At 36.3% G+C, this 14,366-nt stretch overlaps 1 protein-coding gene across 1 annotated transcript; it reads right to left on the minus strand.

Annotated features, from left to right (window-relative positions):
• Positions 1-2,736: 2,736 nt before the first annotated feature.
• LOC141391011 (uncharacterized) lies at positions 2,737-3,462 on the minus strand. The gene is made up of 2 exons (XM_073963928.1): positions 3,285-3,462; positions 2,737-3,245 (listed from the first exon to the last, which is right to left on the minus strand). Exons 1-2 carry the CDS (start codon positions 3,460-3,462, stop codon positions 2,737-2,739), a joined length of 687 nt encoding a protein of 228 aa, XP_073820029.1.
• Positions 3,463-14,366: the final 10,904 nt, after the last annotated feature.

Here is a 14,366-nt window from a genome sequence, read left to right on the forward strand (position 1 = left end):
GGACTGAAACTTTTGTGTGAAATTGGTAAAAATTTCAATAACGTAGCGGTTAAACAACGGAAGTAGTAATACTACATAAGTGGGTTTCATTTCATTTTAGTTTGTGTGAACTAAATGTTCCTTTCCTGCTACAATAATGCCTTTGTCATGCTAGATAACTTTTTGGTTTTGGCCATAAGTATTATACATTATATCTCTGATATTTGATAACACTATGAAACACTGAAAATGAAACCAACTTTTACTATCTATTTTTTGAAAGTACATATTTAGACTACAAAAACCCTAGTAGGGTTTTGTCCTGTCAGATCCAGTTCGGATTTTATTGCCTCATCTATACCGGGCTAAATCTACACTTTTTTGCATTTATCAGGCCTTTATCTCAGAAACGAATAGAAATTTGGCCCTGCTGTCTTTAGCAATATTGTGGCCGTAAACTAGTAGAACTTATCTTTTGAAAAAACCACATAAGAAAAACTCCATCTAGGGCATCAAAATCTATAAAATATAGAACATTTTACATAATTGCTGAAATTCTGGTCAGTATCGGCTAAACAATTGGGAGTTGAACCAAGTAACCTTTTGCAAAAATCTTCCAAATGAAGTTCTCAACAATTCTTTAGAACATTCTGAAACTCTAAAATGATTACTTCATGTTGTTTCAGCGGTATTTTGCATCATATCTTTTACAACACGTATTTCAAACACTGTTTACACCAACAGTTTATTCTCGCATTTCGGATTTCACTTCATTATTTACATTTTTATTAAATCGTCGTTGAAAAATTTACAGAAAAAAACGGTATAGAGGCATTTTACAACAATGCCATGTTCTGAAGAGTTGTGTATTACATTCCAGGGTATATTTTACCAAAAGAAAGTATTCAGAAAAACGGTCTTGGAGATGCGGTGCGAAATGTATAAAAATTGTATATATTTTGAAATTTGAGGCAATAAATGTAGTTTTTCGAGTTCATTATTTCTCCAAATATTTTATTCTTGTCCTTATCTACAAATTTGCTTCAGAGGCCAGAAGAAGATTCACATTGGTTTCAGAGATATAGCCCCGGATTTCTTTAAAAACCCAATATTTAACCATGCTTAGATGGATCCGAGCTGGATCTGACACAACAAAACCCAACTAGGGTTTCTTGTCGCTTGGGTCTGTACTTTCAAAAAATACTCAGTTCGAATTGTTTGCACAAGATCACCTTAAAAATGTTGCACAGTGTAATTCAATTTTCACAATCATTGAAAAGAAGTTCCGTGGAAAGCGATTGTCCAGGGATAGTGGTATAGGGTATCCCATGGTCGGCTCCGTCCGACTATAGACTTTTCTTACTTGTTTTTGTATGTTTTGTTGTTTTATCAGCTATCTAATAAAAAATAGAAGGAAATTTTGCACGGGCTTGGAAGCAATTTTCGCGATTTATAATTTAAAATAAATTTTTAAAAATGATTGACCACTTCGATTTTCTTGAATTTTTTTTTTATTTAACTACGATCAATTACAAAAATTTTAAGTCGTATTTGGTAGTGGGATTGGAATGATTACTATTTTTTCTTAATTTTTTAAAATTTGTCAATACAATTTTTCCTTTATACCAGTGTGAAACATTTCTTATTTTACCAAGAAAATAAAAAAGTAAAATTTGAACATTTATTTTGTTGTTTTAATTAGAAATTTATAGTAAACATTTAAAAAACTGCGTAAATTTTCGATTTTGAAAATGGTTTAGCAATTATTGTACAAACATTAGTGGATTACTGATTGGCGTTTTTTTTTTTTGTGCCCGCGATAGGTTTAGCCACTTCATATCTTAAATTCAACTCCTCTTTCTTATTTAAATAATAATAATAATTGGTAGATTATTTGGCTCGGATGCCCATTCATATAATTCCCAAACCGTGGTTATTTGATTATCAATTTATTTAGTTTATGGTCCGGCTGGTACAATAACAGAATAACCATTTTCGAAATCGAAAAATTACGAAGTTTTTAAGAAGTTTAACCATTTTGAAATCGAAAAATTACGAAGTTTTTAAGAGGTTTAAGATAAATTCCTAAATAAAAGTACAAAACAAATGTTTCACAAGGAAAAATTGTATTGACAAATTTTAAAAAATTGAGAAAAATAGCAATCATTTGAATCCCACTACCAAATAGGATTTTTTGTAATTGATCGTAGTTTAACACAAAAAATTCAAGAAAATCGAAGGGGTCAATCATTGTTAGTCCAACAAAATCTGAAAACATACTGAAATGTTTTGTTAATGAGCAGCGTCACCACAGCAAAAACAAGGGAAATCAAAAACCTCATTTTGAAAAAGTGTCCGATTTCACTCAGAAATCCCCATGTACATTTTCATCAAAATAAAATTCTGAGTTGATCTAGCCATGTCCGTCTGTGGTAATCAATCAATTGAGCTAGAGCGCTATATTTTTCCATCTTAGTATATTTTTTCCATAGGCGGTTCCATGTTTTGGTATAGCCCCCCATATAACGGTACCTCCCGATTTTCGGTATTCTGAGGGTTTTAGCTACGTTTTTTGACTAAACTACCCGTAATTTGACATTTGAGGTTAACTGAAGACACCAAACTTCTTCAGCAAAAACTGTCAACATAGGTCAATGTTTAGGTATAACTTAAATAATTTCATTTTTTGTATATTTTTTATTGTGTAACACATAACAACTATAACAAATGCAGAGGCAGTCTACCAGTAGATCCCACTTACAAACGGAAACGGCGAAGCACAGATGCTGGAAGATATGTAGCACTTGTGGCAGCAGGGCTTGAAGCAGCTGGTGCAGGAGCAACTGGAGCTTGAGAGGCAAAGTTCAAGACAGGGGCAACACCACCATTGAATTGTTGGCTAGTACCACCCAATGCGTTATATTGTTCTTGAATGGCTTTTTGGGCATTTGCAGCATCTTCAGGGGTACGATATTTGACAAAATGAACTTCAGGTTTGTTATTGGCGTTGTCATTGGCATTGTTCAATTTGTTGGCTAAATCGGATAGATCAGCTTGTTTGTTGAGGACATAGATGGCGGTTTGTTGTTCACCAGCTTGTTTGGCCAAAGCCAAAGCAGCGTCTTCCAAACCAGTGTTTTCGGGGCCCTTGATGAAAATAACACGTAGAGCTTGTTTAACAGCATTATCGAATTGATTGGAAGCAGCAGGATCATTGAAGTCTTCATCATTAGCGGTGAAGGTATAGAATTCCTTTTCGAGTTCACCTTGTACGGGCGCAGTATTGGAAGCAGCACCTACAATACCCGATGGTTCATACTCAGGACCAGATGGAGCAAATGAGGGACCAGTTGCTACAGAACCAGCTTCATAGGTGGGAACAGCATTGGAGGCAGCACCAATATTACCACTACCAGCTTGATAATTATAACCCGATTGAGCACAGGCGGCTGCTACCAAACACAATACAATAAAGGCACGCATTTTTTTGTCTTCTTGTTCTATGTTATGCTATGTTATTCTATACTAAGAATTGAAAGTAGAATGATTTTTATTCTATAAACATTTTTCTTTTATACCAATGCAGTGAATTGCTTACTGCTTAGTTTTAAAAACTTATAAAATATTCATGATTTATATTGTTGGCATAAATATTGCACAGAATGGAGATTTGTTTGAAATATTAATTGCTTTCATTTTCATGTTTGCATAATTATTTATAAAATATTGTTTATAGGGACATTTTTGATATAATTATATAGACATTTCCGCAGAATCAATAAATTGGTTAATAAAGGGTGATCCATTTAGAGGTTCCTACTTTCTTAAAGAAAAACACAGAAAAATCAAATTGGATGGAGAATGTTTATTATCATTTGAAAAACATTCGATTACATTTATTTTATGCAGATGATGTCTAACAAATATTGGCTGGGGCTACGTCTCAGAGGGTCCATCCGTTGAATCCAATTTTCAATTGCTCGTTCAATCTTTTCGACTGGTAACTGACGAATGGCACGTCTGATGTTTTCCCTCAAGATCGAAGTCGAAGCGGCTTTATCTGCATTCAATTTTGACCTTACATATTCTCACAGGAAAAAGTCTAACGGAGTGATATGAGACGATCTTGGTGGCCAATCGACTGGTCCAAAACGTGCTCACCGAAGTGTTCTTTCAATAAGTCCATTGATTGATGTGTGGGAAGTGGTGCCGTTTTGTTGAACCAAAGGTCGCCGAGATTACTAGCTTTAATTTCAGACATCAAATAGTTGGTTATCACGGCGCAATAACGGTCGCCCTTGACGATAAAGTTCTAACCGGCATCATTTTGAAGAAATAGGATTCGATGATTTCACTGACCCACGAACCGTTATTTTTTCTGGATGAAGTGTCAGCTCTTGAATCTCTTTAAGTTGCTCTTCTTCCCAAATGTTGCAATTTTGCTTCTTTACATACCTATAAAGCCAGAAATGTGCCTCAGCACTGAACAAAATTAGGCTCGAAACACACTCCCCACATAACGCGAATTTTCGTAATAAAGTTCAACGATTTGTATACATTGTAGAGGCGTAAGCTTTTCCACGATAAAATATCAAACAATACTAAACAAAAATAACATGAACACGTGACACGACTCACGCGTGATCTGTCCAAAAAAAGGCTGTTGAAAAAAGTACCTCTTGTTGGATCACCCGTTATATAAACTTATGTTAGGTTATATATTATATGTCAATAATCAATTTGCCTTCAGGCATAGTAAATCCAACACAGAATCTAGACAGATTTAAACGAATATCATGGAAAGGATCGTGGAAAAGCAGATCGATATATATTAAATATTCATCTACTATATTCGAATAAACAGATATACACAACAAAGCACAGTGGCTCCACTTGTATGGAGAAAGTGGTCAAAAATATTTAAAGTGTAAAAATCAAGCCAATGCGCCGGTTACAGCTTTGTGCTTCTGCGAAGAGTGTTTAAAGAAACAACGACCTTGACATTCTCCCCCATTTCCCCTGTTGGAGGGGGTATACGGTAAGAATTGTTTTATGCTGTTAATACAAAATGACATAAGCAAAGGTCCCGATTATCTTATGATGCAAAAATAGGCTTGGGGAAACAAAACAATCTACAAACAACATAAAATCCAACCAATTTAGCGGATTAAAAAAATCTGTATTTTTGTCTGAAAATTGGTAAAAATTTTTAGTATAGATCTTATAGCGTTCCTCCTGGAAGGCACGTACCGCCAACGTAAGAAGAAGAAGATTTCTTCATCTTGCCAATGATGCCAATTATGTTAATGTACGTGGTCAGACAACATAGTTATACGCTAATATATCCGTAGAAACCCTATTCTAGGGCAGCTTTAGTAAGCGACCCACCATTCATAGTATGGCACTAGATGGCAGCTGTTTTTATATCCTCCACCATAGTATGGAGGGTATATTAAGTTTGTTTTTCCGTTTGTAACGCATTGAAATACACATTTGCGACCCTATAAAGTATATATATTCTTGATCAGGGTAAAATTCTGAGTCGATCTGTGCTCGTCCGTCCGTCCGTCCGTCTGTGGTAATCACTCTAGCATCCACAAAAATGGAGATAGGACGCTGAAATTTTGGGAAAATGTGTCTTTTGTTTGCAGGCAGGTCAAGTTCGATGATGGGCTATATCGGTCCACGTTTTGGTATAGCCCCCATATAACCCCCCCGATTTACAGTATTTTGATGTTTTTAGCTACATTTTCAGACCGATTTAGCTATAATTTGACATTTAAGGTTCTTAAGTGTCAATATACTTATGTAACAAAACTTGCGGACATCGGTCCACGTTTTGGTATAGCCCCCATATAACGGTACCCCCCGATTTACGGTATTTTGACGTTTTTAGCTACATTTTCAGACCGATTTAGCTATAATTTGACATTTAGGGTTCTTAAGTGTCAATAAAATTACATAACAAAAGTTGTGGACATAGGTCCATGTTTTGGTATAGCCCCCATATAACGGTACCCCCCGATTTACGGTATTTTGACGGTTTTACCTACATTTTCAGACCGATTTAGCTATAATTTGACATTTGGGTTCTTAAGTGCCAATAAACTTATATAAGAAAACTTGTGGACATAGGTACACGTTTTGGTATAGCCCCCATAAAACGGTACCCCAGATTTACGGTATTTTGACGTTTTTAGCTACATTTTCAGACCGATGTAGCTATAATTTGACATTTAGGGTTCTTAAGTGTCAATAAACTTATACAACAAAAGTTGTGGACATAGGTCCACGTTTTGGTATAGCCCCTATATAACGGTACCCCTCGATTTACGGTATTTTGATGCTTTTAGCTAGATTTTCAGACCGATGTAGCTATAATTTCACATTTAGGGTTCTTAAGTGTCAATAAACTTACATAACAAAAGTTGTGGACATAGGTCCACGTTTGGTATAGCCCCCATATAACGGTACCCCCGATTTACGGTATTTTGAAGTTTTTAGCTACATTTTCAGACCGGTGTCTTTGACATTTAGGGCTCTTAAGCGTCACTAAACTTATATAACAAAAGTTGTGTACATAGGCCCACGTTTTGGTATAGCCCCCATATAACGGTACCCCCCGATTTACGGTATTTTGACGTTTTTATCTACATTTTCAGACCGATTTAGCTATAATTTGACATTTAAGATTCTTAAGTGTCAATATACTTATGTAACAAAACTTGCGGACATCGGTCCACGTTTTGGTATAGCCCCCATATAACGGTACCCCCCGATTTACGGTATTTTGACGTTTTTAGCTACATTTTCAGACCGATTTAGCTATAATTTGACATTTAGGGTTCTTAAGTGTCAATAAAATTACATAACAAAAGTTGTGGACATAGGTCCATGTTTTGGTATAGCCCCCATATAACGGTACCCCCCGATTTACGGTATTTTGACGGGTTTACCTACATTTTCAGACCGATTTAGCTATAATTTGACATTTGGGTTCTTAAGTGCCAATAAACTTATATAAGAAAACTTGTGGACATAGGTACACGTTTTGGTATAGCCCCCATAAAACGGTACCCCAGATTTACGGTATTTTGACGTTTTTAGCTACATTTTCAGACCGATGTAGCTATAATTTGACATTTAGGGTTCTTAAGTGTCAATAAACTTATACAACAAAAGTTGTGGACATAGGTCCACGTTTTGGTATAGCCCCTATATAACGGTACCCCTCGATTTACGGTATTTTGATGCTTTTAGCTAGATTTTCAGACCGATGTAGCTATAATTTCACATTTAGGGTTCTTAAGTGTCAATAAACTTACATAACAAAAGTTGTGGACATAGGTCCACGTTTGGTATAGCCCCCATATAACGGTACCCCCGATTTACGGTATTTTAAAGTTTTTAGCTACATTTTCAGACAGGTGTCTTTGACATTTAGGGCTCTTAAGCGTCACTAAACTTATATAACAAAAGTTGTGTACATAGGCCCACGTTTTGGTATAGCCCCCATATAACGGTACCCCCCGATTTACGGTATTTTGACGTTTTTAGCTACATTTTCAGACCGATTTATCTATAATGTGACCTTTAGGGTTATTAAGTGTCAATAAACCTATATAACAAAAGTTGTGGACATAGGACCACGTTTTGGTATAGCCCCCAAATAACGGTACCCCCGATTTACAGTATTTTGACGTTTTTAGCTACATTTGCAGACCGATTTAGCTATAAATTGACATTTAGGGTTCTTAAGTGTCAATAAATTTATATAACAAAACTAGTGGACATAGATCAATGTTTTTGAATAGCCCCCATATAACGTTACCGCCCGATTTCAGGTATTTTGACGATTTAAGTCGCATTTCTAGACCGAATTAGCTATAATTTGATATTTAGGGCTCTTAGTGACCAAAAAACTTATATTCGAAAAAATTATGAACATAGGAACATGTTTTGGTTTTTTTTTGGTTTTTTGGTTTGTTTCACAACACCTCTCCATCAAAAATTGTCAACACAGGTCCATGTTTGGATATAGCTCCCATATAAAGGCACCTACCGATTTTCAGTAATTTGGCCCAACCGAACGTAGGACGAACTTTCTGTAATTTGAAATTTAAGAGCCAAGAAAAATTCTGCAACAAAAATTTTTCATTTAAGTTCATATTTTCGTATAGCCCACATATAGGGGTACCTCCAAACTAGCTGTAAATGACATTTGAAGTTCACACGCTATGTACCGATTTTCGGTATTTTGAGGATTTTAACTACAATTTTTAACCGAATTAGGAGTTATTTGACATTAAAGGCTCCCATCAAAAACTGTCAACATAGGTCCATGTTTTATTATAACTCATATATAACGGTACCTCCCAATTTCTAGCCCACCAAAAATTGTCAACATACATAGTTAGATATAGGCACCTTAAAAAGGGTCTCCCGAATGAAGCATTTTATGTACATTATCTGACATTTTAACGTACCCACCTAAAGTTGGGGACAGGAATGACAACTAATTATTCCATTTTAGTTCAGAATATTTTATGGTGGAGGGTATGAAAAGTTCGGCCCGGCCGAACTTAACCCTTTTTTACTTGTTAATATTGAATAGTCTTAAACCCATGACCTACTTTGGAAAATTATTCCCGAGGTGGGCACTGGTGGGCATCATGACTAAAACCTTAGGTCAATTTTAAGTATATGATCGAATTGGCATTACAAAATACACTATGAAAATATGCAGCTAACTAGAATTCCACGCTAAAACACTATTTTTTAATGAAAATTAAGCTATTACATCCTCCTTCAAAATCCACAATAATATTTTGCTATACGTATTAGTTTCGCGATATTTTGAATATATTTACTTGCACTTAAAATATAGGTTGTACTCACGACAAAAAAAATTTTAGTCAAATGTTCCTACTTTTGAAGCTATTCTTAAGAAGATCGCGTTCGAATGAAACAAAAACTAATATATTTTTTAAAAGGTCCATGTCATAGCTATTAGAGTTGCCAGATGTTGTACCAAAATTTTGACAATAATTTTTTTATTTTTGGCCAATGGGTGGATCCACTGTGCAAAGGGGCAATTGTGACGACGTTTTGGTTAAATAATCTGTAAGTCCAATAATGGACATATTCCTCTCTGGAAGAAGATCGACTCAAGAGTCTGTGTGGTTTGTAAATAACCGCAATTAAAAAGTAATTTTTCTTAATATTCCAAGACAAATATTGACGTATTTTTTTAACTTCTTTTAATCTCACTAAAAACATATTAATCATTTTATTAGTACAATAAATTGTTTATAAACAAAGCCACTGAATGCAATATTTAACCAAAACACCATCTGTTAATTTCGTCTACAACTCGAAACGATTAGCGGTGATATCAACACAAATGTTCCAGCAAAATGTTTATTGTTGCTATTAACGTTTCACTACTGCATATTTTTAAATATTAATTTTGAAAACGTTCCAAACATGTGCTCGAGTTAATGTTTCTCATATTTGAGAATACATATCGCTCATATACTCAAAGAGTGACACATCTCAAAAAATCCACATTCGAGAAAAAAGCGTTTTAAGTTGGCGATTGAAATTTGACTTTCCAAATTAAAAGATTATTACACAAAAACCAAAGTAACTACTTGGACCATATTTTGCAAACAGCTAGCCAGATATCAATGTTGAAATTCTGTGCAAGATCAAGCATGATTTGAAGTATTTTGGTGCTTCATAAACTCAAAAAACTTTTATATTTAATTATGCGAAACTCGTAGTAAAAGAGCTGTAACTCGTTGAGTTTTAGAGATATCAACATGAAAATTTGGCACAAGATAGAGAACAAGTCGTAGAAAGAACAGAAATTATTAACTCAGAAAACATATTTTTTGAGTTATGCCACTCTTTGAGTAAATGAGCGATATGAGAATGCGAGTTAAATTTTTTGTTCGATTTCTTAAATTGATTTATATTAATAATTTTGCTATATTTTAAAGTAGTAATGACCAAAAAAAAACTAAAAGATGCCGTCATGCAGTGATTGTATTTTGAATAGGAAGTGCATAATGAAGTTATTAAGAGATAATTAAAAAATGTCAAGTCATTTTTAATTTTTCATAAATTTTATGGCAGAATTTTTTTTGGATTTTTTGCTTCGATAACTCAACTAGTGAGTAATATCAGAATTATATAATATTGTTTTCATTTTATCAGGTTCAGAGTGAGTTCAGGGTTTGGTATAAAATTTATTTTTTTATTTATTACACTGTGCAACAAAATGGAGCTCAAAGTCTGGGGGGTGGAAAATTCCTATTGGAGATGAAAGCCCTTGGTGAGTATATACAGAACCCCGAAGGACAGATTCGCCGTGAGTCGAACTTTCGCGATATGGCGTGATGAATTTTTTGCTAAAGACCCTGTAAGCCATCAGGAATTAGCGTTATATCTTTGTTCACTGTTGCTTTAGCTTATTTTTGAGATGACATGTCTTCAGTTAAATCGAATGAGGATTATTTTCGTAGAAAACTTCGACCTTCTAACTCGCTTCCTTCAATGTCCTTTTCGTCCTTTATTTTAAGAGCCGCTATAAAAGTACCACAAGATGACGTTTTTCAGCTTCGAAATGTTCTGCAAAAATGTCGGCCAGAAAATTTTAGGTACGGCTCCCATTGACAACAAATCGATTTTGTAGAGTTTTCGTGGTCGTTTTGTGCATTTACCCCTGTTTGCTCAGAAAAAAACTGTGTTTTGTGTTTTTGTATGTTCTGTAACGAATATATAAAAAACAAAATATATTCTTTTTCTGAACAAAAACAGGGTAAATGCACAAAACGACCACGAAAACTTTACAAAATCGATTTGTTGTCAATGGGAGCCGTACCTAAAATTTTCTGGCCGACATTTTTGCAGAACATTTCGAAGCTGAAAAACGTCATCTTGTGGTACTTTTATAGCGGCTCTTGAAATAAAGGACGAAAAGGACATTGAAGGAAGCGAGTTAGAAGGTCGAAGTTTGCTACGAAAATAATCCTCATTCGATTTAACTGAAGACATGTCATCTCAAAAATAAGCTAAAGCAACAGTGAACAAAGATATAACGCAAATTCCTGATGGCTTACAGGGTCTTTAGCAAAAAATTCATCACGCCATATCGCGAAAGTTCGACTCACGGCGAATCTGTCCTTCGGGGTTCTGTATATACTCACCAAGGGCTTTCATCTCCAATAGGAATTTTCCACCCCCCAAAATTTCGGTTCACAGTGTTATTTATTAATACTATAAATATATGCTCGATTTAGCTATTGAAGAGTAGCAATTTATGCCATACTATTCTATCTGGATAACACGATAACTCTCAAGAGAGGAACTATTTGGTCCACACTTCGCTAACTTAGTTGACCTATTACAGAAAATTTTCCCTATAGGCCGAATTAAGAAAAGATTTCCATTCTTCTCAGTTTGTTGCTTTGCTTGTTTGCTCATTCGAAACCTTGGCGTTTCAGCTCTGCGTGTACTGCCATGTGGTCCGTATTTATACATATGCCTTTTTAGCGGGTTCATCATCGCTCATTTTTATGACATGGCCTAGCCAACGCAATCGTTGTATCTCGATGCGTTTAACTATACAGGTCGTGGTTCATACGACGCACAGTGTTGCAGCAGTGGACAAAAATCGACAAATATGATGTTAACTTTTATATACCCAGAAAAATGTTCGATGCCAAAGATGCTTTTCAAGAATGGGTGCACGTGAAATGGAATGCCATTTTTAGCACCTTCACTTATTCTTTTTACAAGAGCGTGACCCCAAAATTAATTTTCAGATCCTAAGCATGCCATCCTTGCTAACTCTGTGGAATGACATCTTCAACATTTTTTTTGGCATGGCATCTATACCAATCCTTTGGCATGTCATCTTACTATTTCACTAATCTTTGGCATGTCATTTTCACCAAACTTTAGGCATGCAATTTTCACGTCGGAAAATGGAAAATGCTGTATTGGCCTGCCTGGGTCTTTCCTACCACCAACAATGACATTCAACTTTATTGTTCTCAACTCTGCCGTGCAGGTGGTGAACAGAGTGCCCGTAGATTTATTGGCTGATATTTATATATTCCTCGCGAGGTAAGATCAGACAAAGAGGAGTTCAGCCTTTCACAAATGTCGTCAGGGAAGGCATCGTACAATCATCCGCATACGTTACGATCTCAATGCCGTCTGCAGCGGTTGGAATTCAGGAGAGGTATAGGTTAGACAGTTTCGACAATATCACCCCACCTTAGACAACTCCCTGTTTCACTCTACGGGTGTTGGACTTCTTGATCGTAAATTCTACATACGACTGGCGTCCAACGTTTCAAACTTGACCGGAGCACAGTCTGCTCGGTGACCTCAAACCGCGTCGAGTGCTTGACAGCATCAAAGGGTTTTGATAAATCATGCACCACTATCACTGCTCTATCGCACGGCTTACTCTGATTGAGTCCTAAACTAAAATACTTGCAAATGGCGTGCAATGCAGTTTTGTGCTGCTTACGGTTCCTATACTATTGATCGGCAACTGGACAGTTATTTCTGATGATGGGGAGGACTAAAGCCCCAAGCGTCTTTGCTGCGGGCGTCAAAAGCGAAATCCCTCTGTACGATTCACCTTAGCTGGCATCCTTGCCAGGCTTCAGTACCGGGACCATTTTCCAGACTTCTGGAACAATTAGGGTGGCTAGCGACAGGATAAGAACTTTAGTAAAATATTCGACTTCCAGCCGTCCAGTTGATGCAGTTTAAGCATCGCCACTGCTCGCAACAGAGTTTACTTCCTCCGCAACTGATTTTGATTCGTTTTACAAAAGTACAGATTCCGACATGGACTCCAACTGCAAATTACTATTTCGTGAATTTTATTTTACAACATTTTGGAAATGTGTATACTTTTGTTTAAAGGTTCTGCAGAGCAGGGTTCTCTAGAGCAGGCAAGGAAACTTTTATAATACCAAGGAGTGCAATCCGACTCTATTTTCAGCCACTTCCATAAAATTTTGCTGGGTATGTTTACGTTTCTTCCTAACAGTAAACACATCAGATACGACGAATCTGAAAGAATTTTGTCGATATGTGCATCCATAACGAAGTTATAGCTCTTTAAATATGAAAAATAATTCCCAGGTATTCTAAAGCGATAATCATATGACCACTTAAATAACACTGTGCTACAAAAGTTGACAACACTTTTTTGCAGGAGTTCTGATGCATGCCTTTAGCCTTTAGGCTAAAGAGGGTATATACACTTTGATACGATGAAAATGTGCCTCATCGAAATAATGGTTTTAGACCCCAAGTATGTTTGGACGAAATGTGTTTCAGACAATTTGGAGTCGATCTAGCCATGTCCGTCCGTCTGTCTGTCTGTCTGTCCTGCCGGCTGGAGCGCACGATAACTCTCGAACGGATGAACCGATTCGGTTCAAATTTTGGCTTTCTTAATATTTTGCCCAAACTTAGTTTAAGTTCGAAGCTGAGCTACATCGGTCCACTCCTCCCGGTACCCCCCCCCCACAAAATTTCGAAAATGTTCGGAAAGTTTGTGCGCAAGATAACTCTTGAAGGGAGTGACCGATATGGTCCATACTTTGTATAGAGTAAACTTTCTACCAGAGTAATATGAGGTTCCAATATGATTTCAATAGGTCCAATCTTTCGGGTACCTCCCACACAAAATTTCGGAAAAGTTCAGTTTAGGACCTGCTCTCGAATCGCTTTGATTTTGGTTATAGCCACTTACATTCTCTGCCCCCCATACGACGTTATAAGTTTCATCAGGGGCAAGTCCATACTTTCTGAGAAAATAGCCTGAAAGGTACAAAAAACCCTATGACAACGTGTCGTATTCGGTCCACAATGTGGCCCTCGTAATATTTTGGGCAAATTTAGTTTAAGTTCGAAGATAAGTCATATCGGTCCACTCCTTCAGGTACCTCCCCCACAAAAGTTCAACAATTTTCGGAAAAATTGTGCGCACGATAACTCTTGATGGGAGTGACCGATTTTGTATATACTTTACACATCCTAATATATCTACCAGATATAGATCAGGTTCAAATATGGACTATATTTGTCCACTACTTCGGGTACCTCCCACACAAAGTTTTGGATAAATTCACTTTAAGACCTGCTGTCGAATCACTTTGATTTTTGTTGAAGTAACTTACATTCGCTGCCTCAATTACGACAGTAAATGTTTTTTCAGGGGCAAGTCCATACTTCTTGAGAAAGCAGCCCGAATGTTGTAAAAACAACTATGGCGCCATATGTAGTGGCTGGAGAGCTCGAGCCGAATACTGCGTTCGTCCACACTTTGCATATTGTAATATTTCTTCGAA

This window comes from Musca autumnalis, unplaced genomic scaffold, assembly GCF_047663935.1.
Source record: "Musca autumnalis isolate F117 unplaced genomic scaffold, ASM4766393v1 scaffold_1, whole genome shotgun sequence".
Lineage (NCBI taxonomy): Eukaryota > Metazoa > Arthropoda > Insecta > Diptera > Muscidae > Musca > Musca autumnalis.